This window comes from Micromys minutus (genome assembly GCF_963924665.1).
Source record: "Micromys minutus genome assembly, chromosome: 30".
Classification (NCBI taxonomy): domain Eukaryota; kingdom Metazoa; phylum Chordata; class Mammalia; order Rodentia; family Muridae; genus Micromys; species Micromys minutus.
Window position 1 is genome coordinate 890,880 of NC_137965.1, and position 21,909 is coordinate 912,788.

At 41.8% G+C, this 21,909-nt stretch overlaps 1 protein-coding gene across 1 annotated transcript in view; it reads right to left on the reverse strand.

Annotated features, from left to right (window-relative positions):
- Positions 1-11,176: 11,176 nt before the first annotated feature.
- Positions 11,177-21,909, reverse strand: part of AHI1 (Abelson helper integration site 1) — a 132,902-nt gene continuing 122,169 nt past the window's right edge. Inside the window, exons 22-24 of the mRNA XM_080941628.1 lie at positions 20,227-20,285; positions 15,207-15,309; positions 11,177-11,212 (exon numbers count right to left, since the gene is read on the reverse strand). Of these exons, the coding sequence (XP_080797754.1) occupies positions 11,210-11,212; positions 15,207-15,309; positions 20,227-20,285 (165 nt within the window). The 3' untranslated portion in view covers positions 11,177-11,209. The remainder of the gene's footprint in view (positions 11,213-15,206; positions 15,310-20,226; positions 20,286-21,909) is intronic.

Sequence of the window (21,909 nt, forward strand, 5' to 3'; positions counted from 1 at the left end):
CAGGGATGGACATGGGCTGGGTTCTTCCCCACTGATCACTAATTGAGAAATGTCCTACAGCCGGATCTCATGGAGGCGTTTCTTCAGCTGAGGCTCCTTCCTCTCTGATGACTCTAGTTGATGCAAAATCAGGCAGTACAGGCACCGTGTTCAAAGAACCATCCTACAGAAGGCAAGGTTTCTCCTTTAGTCCTGAAGTGAAATACTCAAAAGGAAGGATGTAGGAATCTGGTCATGTGGCAGCTTCTGTGAAGACAAGGGCTAGCACCTGGGAGCAGTCACCTTCTCTGGTTGCTTCACCTCCCAAATGCACACCAGGTGCTGGAAGGGGATTGAATCACTTAGTTCCGTTGGACTAGAAACAGCACTGCTCTTACTTGAACCCCAGGTTCCCATGGAGTCTCCTCAACCACCTGGAACAGAGGACGATTCAAGAGTCAATTTGCTTCTCTTCAGTTTGCACCTCTTACCAGCTGGGGTGCAGGAGAGCCTCGCAAACAATTTTGTGTATATAACCCAGAAGATGTAAGAGTTTAATTGACGGGCTTTTGTGGTTGAGTTCCACGGGTTGGGCGTGGTAAGCATACAGGTGAATGGGGAAGACAAAGGAAGAGAGGGAGGAAAGGAGAAAGAGTTGAGGCAGGTTTCCATAGGTAGCAGAGATGTGAACTTGTGTTCTTCCATGTTATGACCTCTACCTACACACAACTCATCCCCAAGCAGTTTGTTCCTAGGTGACTGGGCCTGGGTCTTCATCTGTTCAGTATGTATTAACCGTGCCTGCTGCTCACGAGCCTATTGCCCACAGCTGAGGCAGACCTGGGGGCTGTGTCCTCAGGTCACACTAATGGGAGTGTGCCACGAAGGAAGAAAAGCTTTATACCCAAGCCTCATCTTTTGCTGTCATCAACCCCAACAGATATCATTTCCTCAGGGCGTGAAACACTTTGGCAGGACCTCTTGTTTTTAAGAGGTCCTCTTTTTGCACTAAGGTAGTCTCCCTATGACAGGAAAACTGGGGGATACTTTACTAACTTAACACGTTAAAGGCTGAAGTAGCCTCTCTAGAGCAAGACGCAATCTCAAGATTAGTTTCGATCAACCTGTTTTGGTTTTGCAGATGGCTGGGTTTTTTTTTTTTTTTTTTTTTTTTGGCAAGAGGTATCAGAAATTGGGGAAATATTAAAAGTTTCAGTTTCTTACTCAGGGTTCAATAGTAATGTTTTATCAAATGTGTTTGGAATGAGCATTTTAAAAATCAAGTTTATGTTGAAGGAAAATGGAGTGGTCAGCTTGGTAAACTCTAATGATGAGAGGAAATTTTGGAATTTGACAAACTGGAAATCCAGTCCTAGCTTAAGAACTACAGCTTCTCAGATACGCTCTCACCTCACAGAACAGAAGGTGTTTTGCTTTGCTTTGAAGTGGGGATATTGTTTTCCTTGTAAGCTTATTTTAATAATTGAGGTAATATGGGTAAGGTGCTTGGCAGTGAGGTTTTTTTATCCTTAACTAGCCTATGCTCAATTCTAGCTTAAAAAAAATCAGAATTGGCACATAATTACTGATAATTATAATAATAAATACCTTTCCTTTTCCTGTTCAAATGTGACTGCACAGAAAATGGTGGACCAGAATAATGGGGCTGATTTTGTGCTTTTAATGACTACAGCTGCTAAGGTAGTTAATGATACAACTGTACATGAACATATTGAAACACAAAAATTCAAAAAAAAAATGAGGTTACAAAGGGATCATCGGATGATACAAAAACAAAATATAAACTCACAGAGCCCTGAACTCTTGCAGTGAGATCCCAGATCTGGCTCTTATGGGTCTAGGGTTGTTTCCCTTAGAAAACTATTAAACCTGCACAGAAAAGAATAGTCAGGGTCTCAGGTTCACAAGGAGCAATGTACACATTTCAGCAGCTTTTGAAGGCTTTTACCCTGGATGAAAAGGAATGCAAAATGCCATGCAAATTAGATTTAACCTTCTGGCTTATTTGCCTCAATAAAAAAAAAGCAAAAGGCCTAAGGGATTACATCCACATTTGAAGGTCATATCTTTATGTAAATAAGGAGTTGTTCAGAATGTTCTAGGGTGTGAGGAATGCTATCCAAGGCCACCGAGTGGGTTCCCAGGTGGAGTCCTTTGGTGTGACATAAGTGGCCATCAGTAAGACTTTCAAGGACTTAACTATGAACTCTATTGAAACCAATGGTTGATGAAGGGGAGACAAAGGAAGGGAACTGGAAAAACAGAAAAGGGGAGAGTGTGTGAGAGAGTAGAGAATTACAAAGTGAAGAAGTTGTGACTGTGGGCAGCTGTTAAGATTGAAGCTCTTCTCAGTGCCCGTGAACCGGATATGGTGGCTCATGACTTTAGCCCCAGCATTCACCTATCTCTGTGAGTTCAAGGCCAGCCTGGTCTACACAGTGAGAACCTGTCTAAAAGAAAACAAAGAATATAAAATAATATCCTGTGACAGTGGACACTTGGTTAGAAATCTCAGCATCGTACAAGGCACCTAAGAAATGGGTGCTGAAGTAGACACCCCCGCAGAGCGCCCTTTGTGTGGTTTTCTCCGTGTGGTCACCCTGACAGTGATGATGCTGTCCAACTTCATTTCAGTCCAATCTTTATACAGTTAGAAGATGGAAGAACAAGATACAGATTGATTGCAGTTGTCTACAATGGTGGTGGCAGTTCTTTCTTGTACTTGTGACATTCCAAATGCTGAACTGTTAATTATTTATTGTTATATATTGCAAAGAGTAAGGGCCTTGAAGTTTTTAATCTTTCCATATGAACGTAACATGTATACATTTCATTAAAGTTACTCATATATAAGCCTTGTTATATGAAAAAAAAAAAGAAATGGGTGCTGATGCAGTTATATTATTGGTGTGGTATTACATTTCACTTGATTGAGTGATTGATTGCTGGCTGTGGACCTAGGCCCTCACACATGCCAGGAAAGAGCTGTTCCATCGAGCTACTTCTCTGTCCCCACATATTAGCCTCTTTATTGGGATCCAGATTCGGGTTAGTCAGCCTTCATGTCTCCTCATGCTCCTTGCAATGGATGGTAAGTCCTGGGCACATGATGAAGTTGTGATACCATAATTCCTCTCTTCAAGAACATCATTACCATCATTCAGTATCACTAGTAAAAGAATGAGGGAGGAAGTCACTCTCCCATGTCCTAATTAAGAATCTTAGTGACTGTACTGGCTGGTTTTGTGTCAACTTGACACTAGCTGGAGGTATCACAGAGAAAGGAGCTTCAGTTGAGGAAATGCCTCCATGAGATTCAGCTGTAAGGCATTTTTTCAACTAGTGATCAAGGGGGGAGGGTCCAGACCATTGTGAGTAGTGCCATCCCTGGGCTGGTAGACCTGGGTTCTATAAGAAAGCAGGCTGAGCAAGCCAGGGGAGCAAGCCAGTAAGTAACATCCCTTCATGGCCTCTGCATCAGCTTCTACTTCCTGACCTGCTTGAGTTCCAGTCCTGACTTCCTTTGGTGATGAACAGCAATGTGGAAGTGTAAGCTGAATAAACCCTTTCCTCCCTGACTTGCTTATTGGTCATGATGTTTTGTGCAGGAATAGGAACCCTGACTCAGACAGTGACATTCAAAATGAAACTGGAATGCCCTGTGTCCATAGGGGTTTTGGTAAAAAGGTCTTCTCTTGGACTAAAACAACTCCAGGGTTTGAAAAATCAGCCTCTTTGGAGGCTAAAGCACAGATAGTGGGCTTCTACTGAAACCCAGACTGGACATTTCCGGGGGCTGAACACCAAGGTCGGTGTTTGCCACGTGAAGTGGCTCCAGGCCACCTTGCCTTCAGATACTGACCAATTTTTTCTCTGCTGTCACCACTGGGTTTCATTGTAGTGTCTTTTGATACAAGAGAATACCAGAGCAGAGCTCCAGGGGTCTGCAAGCCAGCAGAAGAAGTTTGATGCTTTTAGAAATAGTGGTATCAAGGGTGGAAGCATCTGGAAAGGGTTTTAAGACAGCATTTCATTTTATTAATGTGCCATGGTCCTTCCAAGTTGGTGAGTTGATCAAATGTTGTCTTAGGGATTTGTTGTCCATTAACAGAATAATTAACAGCAAGTATAATTCACTTGTATTCAGACCCCATCCCTTAACTATATAGTGCATGGAAGCAATTTGACTTTCTAAAAGATATTTTTGTTTACTTTTGAGATTGTAATTTAATTAGTTTCTTCCTTCCTTTTCCTCCCTGTCAGCTCTCCAATGCTTCCCCATCTCCTCTCCTTCAAATTCACTGCCTCTTTACTTTCAGTGTTATGGCAAAATTAAGGTTTTCGGAAAAGAGACTCCTGGGTTTTCTGTGTATCGCCTTCCTCTTCTGTCTAAAAAACAAACATTTAGAAATGCCCTTATTTGAATCGTTACAAGTTCACATTTCAAGTTCAAGACTTTAGCAAGAAACACAAACACCTGTCATGACTGACTACCTAAAGGGACAACAAATTGGATCTAAAAGACAGAAGTGTAAACAAGTCTTGCTGCCCTTTAGAGACAGGGGCACTGATTGGCTCTTCCAATAATTTATTTCCACATTTTCCACATGTCAGTGAGGAGTTTCCCATGGAAAAAATGACAATTATGGGGGAGGACCTCATTCTGCTCAGTAATTGTTGAGTAAGTCACAAAATATTGTGACTAGTTTGCAAACCTTGGTGGCAGGGGTGGGAGAGTGGGGTGGGGTGGGGAAGGTAGGCAATGCCTTCCTGATGTGAACTGTTAAGGGGTTCAAGTTTGGTAATGCATAGGAAAGTTCTCTAAAATCCACTCTGTGGTGGCAATAGCAGTAATCGTGAGGGCATTTCAAGGCAAATCTCCTGGCTCTACTGTATCTAGCAACTCTCTGATGTTAGAACAGACAGGCGTCTAGGAATCAGCTATTGAATAAGTAAATGCAGAATTGCACACATGCATGTGTGCACACCCAAAAGCAAATAGATATGCAAAAATCTTTTAAGGATCCTACATTTATTTTACTTATGTTTCAGCACTGGGGATTGAACCCTAGGCTTTGTGTATTGTAAGCAAGTGCCCTGCCAATGAACCATACCCTTGGAAGAGTGTCCTAAATTATCAATGTATTTAGTAGCATAGTTGATTCCAACCCTCGATATGCAAATAGAATTAATCAGCCTCTGTATCCAGTTGTTTAGAAAAAACTATCCTACGTGTGTGTAGGAACATCAGCTCTACTGGCTATTGTGTTGTTAACATGTCTACCCAGCCTACATGTAGAAACAGCTCTCACTTTGAGCCCTGGATCACTTAGTCATCATACATACACATACATACATACATACATACATACATATCCAGGCCATGTTATTGATACTTTTGACTGTGAACAGGGTTGATGAGATGCTGCTTTATGAGGTGTTATCTGAGAAACAGCTGAGGTTGCCATTGGGAGTGGCCCCGCCATGGAGCTGTGGGCAAGGAACTCAGTTGCAGTGTAACAAAGCACAGTGGCCCAGGCCTGTAATCCTGCAATTTGGGAGGCTGAGGCAGGAGGATTTCAAGTGTGACATAGTGAGAACTTTCCTTAACAAAACCCAACCAACCAAATAGATCATCATGGTTGTTTTTGAACAACCCTCGGTTTCTCACTCCCTTTCCAAGGTTTTTTTTTGGATAAGCTCTAGATGGAGATCCTCATGTGAGGAGGAATTGAAGACACAAAAGCTTTTCCTGTGCTTATTGTGACCTTGCCTTATGTCTTTCCCACTGAGCAGGATTCATTTTAATCTCTTCTATCTGGGACATTTTCCTCTTACTGACACTGAGATACTGGGCTCTGGGTGGGTCTGGTTCTCCTGTCCATGGAAAGAACTCTGAATTCTCCCAGGAAATGAACAAGTCTCCAGGCATTCGTACAGTGTAACTCCTACTTTTCAGAATTGGTAGCTCTACTTGCCCAGCACAGTGCCTCTTTTACTATAGATTCTCCATGTGTGCATGTATGTATGCAGCCATGTGTGCACTTGTGAAGGCTAGAGGTTGACATCTTTGTCAACTATTTATCTACCTTGTATTTTGACTCATGCTGCCTCAGTGAATCTGGAGCTAAGCATTTAGGTTACACTAGCCAGCAAGTCTGTGGGATCCACCTGGCATGGCTCTTCTGTGGGTGCTGGGTCTTAGGAGGGTGTACATTCAGGCTTTTGCAGCAAGCCCTTTATCTACTGAGCCATCTCCACCTTTGGACTCATTCCTAACATCCAATGTGACAGGACCTGTATCAAATCAGGCAAAGATCATTCTATAATCCTGTTAGCAAATGGAGAAGATCTCATTGTTAGGATCCATTGTAACAAAAAAAAAATCATAACGTTTGTATAGTTTTAAATTTCAGAAAAGAGTGTTATACAAATAGAGGTGGTTATGCGACCCTTATTCATATGAAAAGGAGCTTTCTAAGAGGATTCCAAAACTGACTAAAATCTCCCATAAGATAACCCCAGTGTGAAACACATTTGTGGGAGGGGTTGAGCAAATGCTAAGGAACTGCCCCTATCAGGAAGATTGACACATGCAGCAGAAAACAGACCAGGTGCAGTTCTTGAGCCCAGATCATTTCTAAATTCCAGATATTTTTGAGATCAAAAGGGGACAAATTGATCCCCGATACAGGGCACACTGAAGTCACGATTGGGAAGAAAAATACCTTCCCTTGGCATGTCTGTGGGTCAGCAACCACTGTAGTGTTTTAACAGTCTGTTGCAAGCTCGGTGAATGTTTCAGTTTGCCAGACCTGTCATGATAAATTAATTACAGGATGTTGCAGAAATGGCCGGGCTCCAGCAGCGTCTTGCATGGTTTAATATAGACCCATTTCCCCATTTCAATGTATTTGTGGTTAGATAAATCCTCAGAAATTTACAGCTGCTATAGACTAGTTTATTATGTAGTCTGCCTGCACACACACACACGATAAGTATAGTAAGAATTTGATGTGCGTAAATTAAAAATGCATAACTTGACTGACATTCCTTTACCACATGAGAAACTTAGTTGCATCAACATGGAGCCCTCAACCTCATCTTCTGTGTAACAGTCAGGGCCGGGTGGCAGCGCTACTGCCTAGCTGCCCTTTACCTACCTTACACTCATAGTTCAGAAAAAATTATGTGAGGCATTTATATTTGTCCACATCCCTGTGAACAAATTTAGCACCCGCAAAAAAAAAGCCAACTGATTCTCTGCTAAAAACACCAAAAACTGAACTGAATCTACCTAGCTTTTCTCCAGGGAACTTGCTTCCTTCAGTCTTTGCCTTGTTTTGTTTTGAAGCTTCAGTTGTTTTTGCCCCCCATCTTTCAACAAGTTAACTTCCTCGATGTCTTACTGTTTATCCCCATTTCCACTCTTATGATTAAGCAACTCATCTCCATCCCAAGAGCTGCTGAGAAACTGCCCCTTGATTGGCAGTTGTGAATTTACACCTGTGATAATGTTACTCTTACATTTTCACGTATGAGAAGCCCTCTCCACTCTGGAGAAGAACCAAAGGATGAATTAAGAACCTAGTTCAACTACGCCAGCACCACTGATCATCACGAGTGACTTACACTGAAGTATACTAGGAGTTAAGCCATTTTGACCTAAGCAATGGGAGCTGGAAAGGGAATTACAAATTAGGACACACGTCTCCTTTTTCAGATTGAAGAAATAAAACTAGATTCTTGTTAGTAGACACCCTTCAACTTTTTGAGGCAAAACTAACCCATCCACATCAGTGTGAGCTTCGAGGTGTTGAAAAGCAAGATTAGAAAAGGGAGGTGCTCACAGCCTGCCCTTAGATGTGCAGGGGATCCAAAGACCCATTCTTTGCGTTTACAAAACAAATGTTTTTTATGTTATCCAGTTCCCGCCTTAGCTTAAAGTATGCCCTATTCAGTTTAATAATTAGAGCAGAAGGGTACATGAATGAAGTGCCTCATTACTGACTTTACTTCCTGGGTCTCCACAGAGAGGAGCTGTCTGCTTTGCCCAGTTAGCTCATTGTTAACCCTAAGCGATGCTGACATTCCATTCTCCCTCAGATAATTGGGTCCATCCATAGATTGAGTTCTTCAGTCAACACAATCTTGTGATCAACACTCTGCTTGATGTTTTTATTGTCTCGTGTATGACTGGAATGGCGCCTTTTCTGTTTCATGAATGAAATGTTACTGTACATGTAATTAGTTTGATTCTACCGAACCCATTTCTTCAAGAGACCAAAGAGACTGTGGTATGAAGTGAGTTCCTAAGAATAATTATAGGACACACTAAACAGTTCCAGAAACAGTTTTCACTTAGGTATATACGACTTTCTTGACCTGGATGGAGTGTGGTTTTAGTCACTCTTACATACGTAGGGACCACCACCTTTAAATGCTGACTGGTTTTGTCCTCTATGGCATGTGAGGATCTGCAATGGAGTCCACTTCTTTGATTTACAGCCAGCATGGGCTTTATAGGCTGTATGCACACAGGCAAGCAACTTAGCCCAGAGCTTTGTCTTACTTATTTGTAGAGCAGGGATGGTTTTGTATATCTCAAAGATCTGATGCAAAAATAAATGGAGATTGTGTAAAAAAATGAAGATCTGGGAAATATTTTTGGAATCAAGTTTAGTTGGTTAAAAACTCTTAATATAATGCTGGTTTAAAAATATTTGTACTATTAACACATAGGGGCCTCAGATGGAAATCAATTAAAATATATAGAAACACTAATTTTTGTCAGCATTTTTATATTGTTCTTACCTTCTTAAAAATACCTAGCATATGACAGAAGTAACATATTTACTTATAACATGTTGACTTCTGTATACAGTTGTACTAAAATTCCTGAAGAAAAGATAAAATCTTACAATAACTTATAAAGTCAAGAACTTGCTTTCTAAAGCCATCTTTCTAAAGTCAGAAACCATGCACAAAATTTTGTATGTAGCAAGCATTAGCCCTTTCAGTTAAAAATGTACATTTTTATGTCATAAATATTCCATGATCAAAATCAAGTGGGTGAGTGTTTCAACTGTGCAGTGGTACATCCACACACATGAAGGCATGTATACATACATGCTTACCATACAACCACGGGACAACTATCTTGGGCTTTTATTATATTATTAAAGTTTTGCAACTATTATTTACAGTATAGTTTTGATACTATAGACACCATGATACAGAGATAGTGTCAAACTGTTCATCTGAATAGTGTGATAACATCCAATAATTTCATAATAATGATAAAGAACAAATAGTTACTAAAACACATAAGTCAAGTGGATGTGGTGTCTTGGTTCATAAAGGAGTGTAGTCAGGGCCTGTTTCTCGAGGATATGCTAAAGACACTTCTCTGTATTTCATAATGTAACCCTAGACTTACACTGGCCAGTCTGAGGAGAGTATACTCTTCCTGGCACAAAGACACTGCTGCTCTTGTGTTCAGTAGGTATAATATAAAAGTAGACTTTTAAAGTTTCATGTGAACATGAAGATCTGAGCAAATGCTCAGCTCTTCCAATATGTTTTCATCAGGTTTGAGGTGAAGTTTGATTTGTTGAAATTCTTTTTGATGAACTGAAATCCAAAAATCAGAGAACATGCACCTCCAATAATGTGACTCATGTGAATGTGGATGGCCAAAAGGATTCCTGTAATTCCAGGCTCAGGGGCAGAGGTGGGGGACCCTTGCTGACAAGTGAGCTCTGGGTTTGCAGGGACCCTGCAGGGAGGGAGTGGGAGAATGATTGAGGAAGATGGCTGACATCAACACAGGGCCTCACACTCAGGCATGTGAACACACACCATGCAAACATGCACACACTCACACAGCAAAGAAAACAACCACGAACTGGTATGGTGGGAACACACCTTTATTTTTTATTTGTTTCAAGCATCACACTCAAAGGACAGAAAAGAAGCATGTTCAGAGTGACTGAGCAGCCCAGCCCAGGTGCACTGGTAGCACGGACACACAAGCACAGCAAGGCCACTGCACTGGCAGAAGAGACTGAGGTGCTGAGGGCTGTGGGCTTCAGCAGTTTTCAGTGCCACCCTGTATGCGTTGCAAATCTCCTTTTAGTAATAACAACAATACAATAAAGATTCTTCACAGCAGGACCATGTTTACCATTTTTAAGCTTCTACGACATGTGCGGGGATAAGAGGCAAATATTTGTACTAGAAGCATCTGGCCATGTTTACACCTCAGTGCTCAGCACTGTGTTTCTCACTTCTTATTCCAATGACATCAATTGTCTACCTCAGTAAATACGGTTTTCTATCTTGACCTTGTTGGGATTAAATGCTTTATTTACAGACAAGCTGAAGAAAGGGAAGAGTCTAGAGAAAACCAAGATGGATGAGTTTCACTGTTGCATCCAACTGCAACTTATGGCCATATGGTAATGGAATTGTTATTGAAATAAAAACATAAATAATGCTGTGTAATAATTTAAAAACAAATATTCAGACTAAAATAACATTAAACAGTTTATATCCATAAATTACTTATATTCTTAAATATGAATTCTGTTTTAAAAATAAAGATAAATTTGGTACACTGTTGCCAGTCCAGCCAAAATCATTCTTAGTTTAGGTGTGTTGAGTTACACATATAATTCACTCAAGAGCAACAGAAACATTTAGTTCTTAAAAGCAAACTGTTTCTTTTAATGCTTTTGTTACTGGGGCTGTTTGAATACACAATATCCAGAAATTACTTGTTTGTATTTTACACACAGTTAACTTCAAAAGCAGATTCTCTGCATTCTGAGCAGAGCATCATGCCTACAGGCACGTCCCAGACACAGGTACACGGGATGCTGGCTGAGTGAATGGCTAACACTGAGTACACTGTTATTCACATTTACTGAGTAGCAGTTCTGGGGCTTTCCCAGCAGCAGCAGCAATGTAATTCTGATGTAGTCACTAACAGCACAAGTACAATACTTTGACCAATAACACTCACAGTGGTTTATAACAATTAAGCCCAAAGGCCACAGTGAACTTATTTTTAGAGTTAACTTTGTTTCAGATTTTTCATAAAGTCAATAAATAGAGCCTTCTTTTTACCCCAAATCCAAAGAGAATCCATCTGGCGTAGCTTTTCATCTCATGTGCTCTCATCAGGTTTCTTCTCTTTCCCAGCCTTTTACTAGGGAGGAAAGCACACAAGAGAATGAGCAACAACCAGAGCAGCTATAAAAGTAAGAAACCCAGCAACACCTCACACACTAAATAAAAGTGCTACATTAATGTAATAATATTAATATTAGTCACTGTATAGTCCGCCCCTAATTACACTGTTTACATTTCTGTGCATCGTGAGCAGCTGTACTGACTGTTCCTGCACCGGCAGCTAATGTGAACAAAAAAGACAAATCTCTAAAGAGTAGATGTGGCAGCTCCAAACTAAGCAAGATGTTGAAGGAAGCAGCTTCTGGGGTGTGTGTGTGCGCGCAAAGTCCTTCCCTTCAGGAGGCAGGCACATTTCAGTTTCATCATTATAGAGAGATTCTATAATTTATTCCATGGCTGAGTCTACGAGCCAAGTGAGCCAAAGTGTGCTGTGTTATCACATGGCTATCCCTGCTCACTGTGCATCTAGACAGACTCTTGGGATACGACAAATTACAGTATTACTAAAAATCAGGGGCCAGCATGCAGATGTTGCTTTCTTGGAGACCACAGTGGATACATACGGACAGCCAGTGTGTGACAGACAGTGGGGTTCACCACTTATGTGACACAGTTGACTCTCTGGACTTAAACCTCTCAGAATTCCTTCTAACCAGAGAGGCTAGAGCACTGGGTTGTCCTCAGAAACAAGCCTTGGAACAATGGCAATAGGTTAGGTCAACCCACCAACTCTGAGAAAAGCAATGGCTGACACACTGGCAGGCAAGGGCACAGGGTAGCTATTCCCCACTGGTTCTCCCAGGTAGGCAAACATTCATGTTTTTTAAAATAGGCCTTACCTTAAGTAAGTAGTTATGTTATTTTTTTTTCTATATGAGAAAAAATTTACATCCAAGGTTTGGAAAAATTCTGATGTTAGTTCAGGTTTCCTGATTTTAACTTTGTTAAATGCATTACACAGATAAACCCCTGTTATATGAAGAAGCACGGAGACTGGTCCAAGTGAAGCTCATGAGACCAACTGGTCAAATGTAGAATGCAGCAGATGCAGCAGATGCAGCTAAATGACGATAGTAACAGGAGGAGTAGGGAAAGTCATCTCTGTTATGTGTGTAAGAAATGGATGGAACACTTCTGGCCCAATTAGGGACTGAGAGGGAGAAACAGAGTTTCAGATAAATGCAGGTCCAAGTCATACAGAGACCCTAAAACCTGCCAAACACAGAGAGGAGGAAAGGTGTAGGACAGCACAACAAACTGAAGGAGGGACACACAGTGGTGGCACAAGGAGGAAGACAGAAAGGGAAGGAGACACAGGCACAGCTGGGAATCAGCGATGGCTCCGCAGGTGCAGAAGATGGAGGCCAAGCTGAAGGAGTGGGGATAGACCTGTTGTAAGTGAACAGAGAGGCCAGGAGCAACTCCAGAGTGGAAACCCTGAGAGAAGTTGAGAGAAAGCTGAAGCAGCAGCAACAGTCTGAGGGAAATGATTCAGACTGTCAAGAAGAAGGAACAGTGCAAGATACACACAGGCTGCCTGTGAGTGGGATGCAGGGTAAGGACGAAAGGGACAGAAACAGTCAGTAGGCAGTGGGACTCACGGCTGCCGACAGATAGAACAGGGTCCACAAGGCTGAGGCAATGTAGCTTTGCTAAGATCAGGAAAGACCTGTCCCCTCAAGAACACAACCCTGAGTCCAAGCCCCCTCCTCTGAGGCATGCTTATATAGAGTAGGCCCACAGCTAACAGGGCAGAGGCCAGGAGACAAAAAGAGAAAGGGAAATCTATACAGTGAGACTATGAGAATGAATATGAAACCTGATTTTTGTGTAAAGCAGCAACACTGAGTTGCAGACCAGGTCAGAAGGAACTGAACCTGGTACAGGTTTGTTTCTGTGCTGAGCCCCACACTAAGTGCTGGGGTGCAGAAAATGCCAGCCTGCTACCGCTGCCTGTAAGCACTGCAAACTCTTGCTATCCAGGCAGAGCCCTCAACATGGAGGAGAAAAACACTCCACTTAGGGAACTTTATGTTAGGCTACTCATGGTTCTAGCCACACACATAGCAGAGGATGGCATCAATGGGAGGAGAGGCCCTTGGTCCTGTGAAGGCTTGATGCCCCAGTGTAGGGGAATGCCAGGGCAGGGAGTAAGAGGTGGTGGGTGGGTGGGGGAGCACCCTCATAGAAGCAGAGGGAGGGGGGATGGGATAGGGGGTTTCCTGTGGGGAAACCAGGAAAGTGGATAACATTTGAAATGTAAATAAAGAAAATATCCAATAAAAGAAAAGAAAAAAGAGAAAAAATCAGGAAATAAAAGGATACAAAAGAAAAATAATCACAGCCTCAACACCAAGATAGTAAACTCACACCTGCTGATGCACACTACTTGATGACACACACATAGATACAGAGTTCACACCTGTTGATGCACAGAGTTCAATGGCACACACATGCTGACTATTTATACCTGACTTCTAGATTTATCAATTACATCTTTCCACTTTACAATCTTTCCATATACAATATGACAAAACATGACAAAACAATTTGTCCTCTGAATAACGAGTACCTAACAATTGCCAAATATATTCATTCTTTTAGTAACATCCCTTAAACGTTCTTCACAGTTTTCTTAGTAATATGTTTTTCTGATGATCTTTGAAGCATTCTATATGCTACAGGTACAAATCCTTTAGGTGAAATTCTATATGTTACATGTACAGATCCTTTAGGTAATGTTCTTTTCCAGACCAGCTATTATTATAGATCCTTTTCAACAATTTATTTTTATTTTATGGGTACAAGTGTTTTGCCTGTAGGTATCTACGTATGCATGTCTATGTGTGTGTGTGTGTGTGTGTGTATGTATGCATGCATACACACCATGTGGTATCCAAGGAGGACAGAGCAGCGCATTGACCTGCACTGGAGTTAAGGTGGCTAGAGCTGCTGTCCCGGCTGGGAATGGGCAGCAGGTGCTTTAGCTGCTGAGCCGTGTTTCCTAAACCACTTTTTTCATCTCTGACATGCATGAATTTAAAGTTTCCAGTTCACAAATCCAAACATCTGGTTCAAAATGGTTCCTAGCTGAACATAGTGGCATAAGCTAAGGCAGAATTGTGTGAGGTCAGAATCTGAGGCCAGTTTAGGAAACAGAAGCTACCCTTCCCCTAAAAACACAAACTCTTATGATGACAAGGTGAAAACAATCAAAAACCCAGAGAAACACCTGAAATGGTTTCTAATTTATTATCTTGATTGTATAGAAAGCCATTCCCAGGATTATTTAATCATTCATCTAGGCTTTCTATACAAGTAAATTAACTTATTTTTTTAATTAGAAAAGTTATGGAAACAGTCTACTCTAGCAACTACCCAACGTATGCATGTGGGTACAGTGAGGGCTGTAACACTGAACATTTTGCTTTGACAAATTTCTGCCTACAGAAAAAACAAGGTGCCTGGCAGGCTTCTCTCTGTCTCTTGTGCCTGCTCACCTACTACCATGCCCAAGGCCTGTCTCTGAGGTAAGCGCTGCCCACTGCCTAGTCCATAGCAAAGATCGGGCTTCTTTCCATGGGCTTCCTTCCACTTGGACAGGCTTCCAAGTGGCTCTCACCTCTCGGCTCTCAGTTTGCACATATTCGTGTCATTCTCTCTGTATCAAGACTGGGGTTTCTACTAGTTACTTTACAGTCTGTTTCTCTGTTAACAGCCCAGGGTTCAGGAGAGAAAGACTATTTGGGTGGTCTTTTCCTTTCAGGACGATGACAATCCAACTTGCACTACTAGGCCTGCCCACCAACATTTCCCGAAAGGCCACTACATGCTTCTTGGCTGCAATGCCCAACGTATCCCTAACCAGTGCTTAAACCAGCGGTGCTCTCTGGTTAACCATTGTTGTCTCTCTGCCATTGTTGACCAGGATGTCTGACATTTGTTCTTGGTGACAAAATGACTGTCTCCTGTTTTCTCTTACTGCTAACTTTCTGCTGATGTTCTCTTACCTCTATCAGGGTGACTTTGCGAACTGTCGGCTCACTTTTCTTTGTCTCCATGTCCACTTTCTGTCCTCGGTCCTCGAAGTTTTGATCTCTGCCCTTCTCAGAGCTACAGGAAGGAAAGAGGATAAGTGAGAAGCCAGCAAGCCAGCAGCTGGAGTGGGTTAGATAAGGCATGGATGTAGGGAAGGGACGGGATGAACACAGATGACAGGTGGGAGGGTCTGAGGAAACTCTGGGCAGAGCTACAAGTGGGATGATCCAGAGGACTGGGAGAGAGCTGCTCCTTCCTAGCTGCTGGGAAATTGTCTGTTTCTGAAAAACATTTTGGTGCAAGGGGAAAACCAGAAAGTTTAATTAACACAGACGGCAAACATACTGTTACAGAGTTTTCTTAATGACAGAGAAAGGAAGAGGTTCCTGAGTGAGCTTTCACAGAGCGGCTGCAGGAGGCAATGGAGGAATAAGGCAGTGGGGCACACACCATGGTTTGTTGTAGCATGTTACATGTAAGGGAAAAGAATACAGGAACAGGAGAGAAGGAAAACCCAGGAACTGAGAGACCAGTCTTTTCTCTAGAGAATGTATGAAAAGTGAGAATATCCTGAACAGAGCTGTCAAAAGGAATTTAAAACTCAGGCCGTCAGGAGGAATAATAAAGACCATGCAAAAACTGCATATGCACACTCACGGTCAAGTTCTGGCTCTCACATGAGCATCTGGACACAGGGACTTTTAGGGAGGGTGAATAAGTTCATATAGCTTTACCCAGACAGAATCATACCAGTGTCTTAGAAGGAAAATACCTTAGACTCTGCTTGTCTGGGAGCACATGCACACAGAGGGCATACAAAGCCATAGTGAGAAGGCAGTCATGTCAAACTAAGGAAGTCAGGCCACATTTGGAAGACATAATGTGCCTGTGAAGCTTAGTCATGAAAGGTTTGGAGAGATAGCTCAGCAGGTGACAGCCTGCATCTGATTCCCCAAAGCCACATGGTAGAAGGTAAAGGTGAGCACTGACGTCCTCAAGCTGTCCTCCAGGAATATATGCAGATAAGCAGAACATTATTAAACAGATATTTATTTCACTAAAGAAATAATAAAAATATATGGACACAAACAAAATTAGGGGTAAGGATACACAAACTGCAAGCACATGAGATGCACCTTCAATTCTAATGGCTGAAATCAAGTATTGGTGAGGAAGCACAGCTGCCTTGCACATACAGAAGCGGATAAATGTGAGATGGCACAGAAAACATGTAGGGAAACAACCCCTGCCATCCCAGTTCTAACTGTTTACTCAGAGAACTGAAGACAAATGTCTGTACAATGACTTGTACACAAACACTGGTATTTGCAGTTGCTCCAAACTAGACACTTCAAAGAGCTATTAACATGTAATAAACAGACAAGTTGTGGAACTTGAAACTCTAGGAGGGAGGTTACTGGTTGTCAGAGGATAGCAGTTACAGAAAGGAAGAAATAGAAGGAAGATTTTTTTTTAATCAACTTTATTTTACAAAACAAAGATAAATGTACAGATTTTAAGCAAAGAACTTGGAAGATATTTTTAAAAAGAAAAAAATTTTAATTGTAGTAATGGCTCATGGAGTCTACCTTTCCTAAAATCTGAAATGTGTAAGATGTTATTTATTGTATATTAAGTTTATTTTACTAAAAGTGTTACAAATACCCATGTATACACAAAACCAGACCTATAAAAATATATGTATGTACATGTGTGAGTATGTGTTGATGTGTGTGTTGGTGTGTATGCTCTTATGGGTGCATGTGAAACCCAGAGGACAACCTTGGGTGATAGGCTGGCTAGTTTCATAACAACTAGACACAAGCTAAAGTCATCTAGCAGGAGAGAACCTCAATTAAGAAAATTCTTCCATAAGATTGAGCTATAGGCGAGCCAGCATGGCATTTTCTATTAGTGATTGATGGGGGAGGACCCAGCCTGTTGTGGTTGGTGCTACACCTGGGATGGTGGTCCTGAATTCTATACAGAATCAGGCTAAGCAAGCCATGGGGAGCAAGGCAGTAATCAGCACCCCTCCATGGCCTCTAAAGGAGCTCCTGCCTCCAGGTTCCTGCCCTGTTTGAGCTCCTGTCTTCACTTCTCCAATGGTGAACTGTGATGTGGAAGTTTAAGTCGAATAAACCCTTTCCTCCCCAGTCACTTTGGTCATGGTGTCATCACATGATAGGACAGGTGTCATCCTCAGAAACATCCTCTTTGAGATGACAGTCTTTCCTTGACCTAGGCTAGGAGTCTCCCTCTCCATGTCACTAGGGTTGGGATTACAGCCAATTGCTACTATGCTTCTGAGATAAGTACTTAATTACTGAGGTATCACGAGCCCCAATTCTGACTCTTTCTCACTAACCCCACTGCTACCATACTTTTGTTAGGAATGGCCAAATCTATTTTGAATAATTTTAATATTATAGTAACAAGCCTGTCTGGTAATTACCTCCTTACCTGCTAATGTCAGGGTTAGACTGATGATTGAGTCACTTGAGTGACAATTGAGTCACTCCCTCTGTTTGCCAATACCCTTTTCACTTGCTGTAGGACTACAATTCTTACTACTTACCCTGGTCTCTTTATTCTCTCCTGACAGCTTTGTCTATTCCAGAAATTCCAGCAGTCTCCTCACCACTGCACTGGAGAACAGGCATGCTCTTGCACATACCCCTGCCTCGAGGCCTTTGCACTTTTCTCTCTTACACACCACTCAATTCCCTTTTGCCGTCTACTCTTCTCTGCAAGATCATCTCTGACAATTCAATGTAAGCCACAACAGACCCACTGTAGTGGCTCATAATTCCAGCTCTAAAGTGGATAAGACAGGAGGAGTATCCATAAGTTCAAGGCCAGCCTAGACTATAGAACATGACTGTTGCAAACAAAACCGCTAACAACACAGAACAAACCAAACATCTGCAACAGTTACAGCTCCTGTTTCTAGCTTCCACCCATATGTGAGTCTTCTCCACAGTGTAGCACACTCTGACACAGTTGAGATAAAACGCCAGCTCTGAGACAAGGGTTTTTATGGGTTTAGTGTTGCATCCCCAGTGCCTAGAACATGAAGACATGCTGGTGTCTGACAGAACTGTATGTAGAAAATGATTTGCATTGCATCTGTGTTCTGTGACATACTCGGCACACTCAAAGGTGTTGTTATCAGTGCACATCAGTCCCTAGCACAGCACTTCCTGCAGAAAACAGCCACCAGCATTTTCTCCATTAGGCTGAGTCTCCCCTGAAAAGAGCCACAGCAGCCAGGTCAGAATAGGACTAAGTTCTTGATAAAGACAAATGTTTATTCTGACTCAAGTAAACCACGAGGGACATGCAGCAAGCTGTGTGTCTCCTGGTCCCACCTCCCAATCTTCCACTGCTCCAAACTCTCCACTCCTATATTCTCCAGGAATAACAACTCAGCAGAATGACTAGTGACTAGGCCCCTCCCAATCACCCTTGGTATCTGAGTAGCTTCTTTTCAGTCTGAATGCCTGCCTTGTTCCTGTATCTATGAAAATGCTCTGAATGCTCAGCTCTGAAAGCTCAATGGAAGCCTGGCTCTCCCGAGACGGGCTAGCTCTCCTCTTGTGATGACCACTTGCTTCTCTTCATTTTGCATCTAATATGTAATTTGTATTATTAGTAAGTAAAGTAATAACCTAGAAGAAAGTGATTAGAAACGGAACATTTTAGTTGAGAAAGGTGGGCTGAAAACTCATCCTTCAGGAGTGAGTGGAAAGATACTATGACCTACAATGATGCTGTATTTTATTCCATACATTCAATCAGTTCCAGAGTATCTAAAAAATATACAACAGCATAGCAGATTAGCTATGCAGATTAGTAAGACTGTCTACATTTGTGAAGAAAAGTGTAACTTCTCCTTTTAATCTATTTTCAAAGCAGTTTCTTTGTCTTCTGTACAGTCTTTCTCCCTGCCATGTGGCTGCTTGTCTACTGTGTGTCTGCTGAACCCCATGCTGGCTTTCTTTCCTTTTTTCCACTGTTCTCCTTGAAGTTGCTGAGATCTACAGGGAGAAGCCCTGGGGTTTCCTTTCAAACCTTCCTTTGACTTCTGTTCAAATCCATTCTTAGACTATTTTATTACTGAGACCAAGGACCCCAAGAAGGAGCCCTGATTTCTCCTGTATCATTTGGCAATCACTAAAAGACCCCCCCACTCCCCATTCCAGTAACAATATCTTCCCACAGCAGCTGTGGCAGCGACTATAGTTGAGAAAGGACAAGCAAGCCAGTGGTGAGGGTCTGGAGACTGAGGTCTTAATTTAGGTACTGACAACATGGCCCTCCGGCATCAGCTCAGAGAGGATGTGGGGAAGAATTATAAGGAATCTTCCAGATTATGACTCCATGACTTTTAAAGTCTATTTAAAAATTACACATCTCTTAGCTGTGGAATACTTTTGAAACAGAAGAGGTAAATTATTCTTTAAATTGTGGAAGCCTGTAGTTTATTTCAACTTGAAACAATGTATCTGAAGGAGGTCCAGCAGGAAAGGTCCGGTGTAGGGCATGGGAGGAGCTAGCAGATGCCTGTGCTGCAGATGGAGGCTGCAGGTAAGCTCGATGGTGACACAGAGCACATACATTCTTGCTGGAACATCCGGGCAGCTGGCTGTTTTCTCTGTAGAGCCTCAGAGTAGAAGCCTCAGAGTAGACTTTTCACAATTAAATTTCACCTAACCATGCACTTGTTTTAGTTAATGTTATTTCAAAACATTACTCAAAGTAAATGAAAGATAAAAATAAGTCTTCTGATGTTTAGTGTGTTGATATTTATATAACATTTCTCTAGCCTCTAACACATTCTTAGTCTTTCAAAAATCAGTAATATAAAATTTAACTAGTAGTGTGATCATTGTGTTACGCAAAAAGGATATAGATCATTCTTAAAAAACAGAGCAACACAAAACACTGCTATTTATCATTGTAAATTATCCAAAAGGAGAAGCTACTTACTGCTCCGCAGACTGTGAGCCCAGTCTGGAATCCAGGGACCTGTCCTTACTGAGTGACAGCTGTGAAGGAGGAGAAAAAACGAAACAGTAAGTCAAATGTGAACGAGGACAACAGGGGTCAGCATCCACAGAGTCCCTACCAGCTCTGAATGAAGACAGAAATGAATGCTTAGGCCTGTCCTGAACTTGCAAGTCTATCCCAATAACATGCTCAGTCCGGAAACCATGAGCTAGTGTACTGCACCTTTCAGATCAGCTTTCAGAGACTGGCACGAAGAAAAAGCCTTCCCAAACAAACAAAATCATTAGCAACAAGAACAAAAATCTCACAAAGCAAACAAAAGGGGAGGCTGTGTATGAGCTTAAGTTAACTGGTGCTGTGGTCTGTCTCTTAAGCTCCACATATAGCTCTCATCACTGCTTTTCTTTCTGGTCTCCCAGACCATCCATGTTTATAGTGAGGCTCAACTGAACTGAATACTGGATTCTGAAGCTGAACCCTGTGACTCTTTCACAGATTTGCTCAGTAAATCTTGCTTTATTAATGGCACCCTGTGAAAAGGATCAAATATACACACTCGCAGAGGAGGTGCCAACTTATATTCCAGGTGCTAGACACTAGCATTAGCTCCAACCCATAGTTCAATGAGGAAATGGTGTTTTCCGTGACACAGTACTTTATAAATCCACCCAGTACTGCCATGAAACAGACTGACTCGAAATAATTAGATGTTACAGAAAAGATCCATTTGACACTCAAAATAAGGCAATAAATGACTGAATAATATCCAGGTGAAGATATCTACAAGTTATTTAATTAAGTCATTCAGAGACAGAATGAGAACCCAGATGAAAGAAAAGGACACTGCTTCTCTTTCGCCTTGCTTGAGAATGACTGTGCTCCTGTCTTCTCTCCACTGACACTCAATATGCCTCCATATTCCTCCTCCATCATCAGATTTCTGGAGCTTGTGCATTGGTAAGATTTGTGACAAAATACATTCCAACAAGTCGTTCTGTACTTATTATAGAGATTTTAAGACAACTGCTCTTCAACTATGGCCATGTGTTTACTATCATGTGTCTTTAAATCAAACATCTGAGGTGAGAATTAAAGACAAACAAGGCAGGGGTGAAAGGTGGGTGCTGTAGCAAGTCAACCTAACAATACAAGAACTAAGGGCACTCCAATGTGCCTTCACCTCTACAGTTGATAAGACTTAGTTCAAATGTACTGAGAAAAAATGCATACTCATAGCCAACTTCCATTCTAAGACTAGTGCAAATTGTTAAATCCCTAGCCTGTCCTTACCACACAGCACAACAAGCAACAAAAAAGACCAAAGCCAGACTCGGCATCAGTCCTCACAGAACCTCCCCAGCTTCCTCAGGAGCACATAAGCTCCAAACACATTAATGGAATTAAATGGGAGGTTTGAACTTTTAAAATTCTTTACAAGGTTTAAGTATCATTTCTATCTCTTCAAGAAAAGCCAGCATCTTACCAAAAATTCTGTATGCTTATAATTCACGGCAAAACCACTGCAGACATGCAGCTCTACCTGAATTCTCATCATACTTTTTATGGAGTGGAGCAGAGAAAACAAGCAGTCTCCCTGTTAAGCCAGTGGTAGGTTCCCTGTGTGGGTCTTAGGAGTCTTGCTTATATAATAGAGTCTGCTCA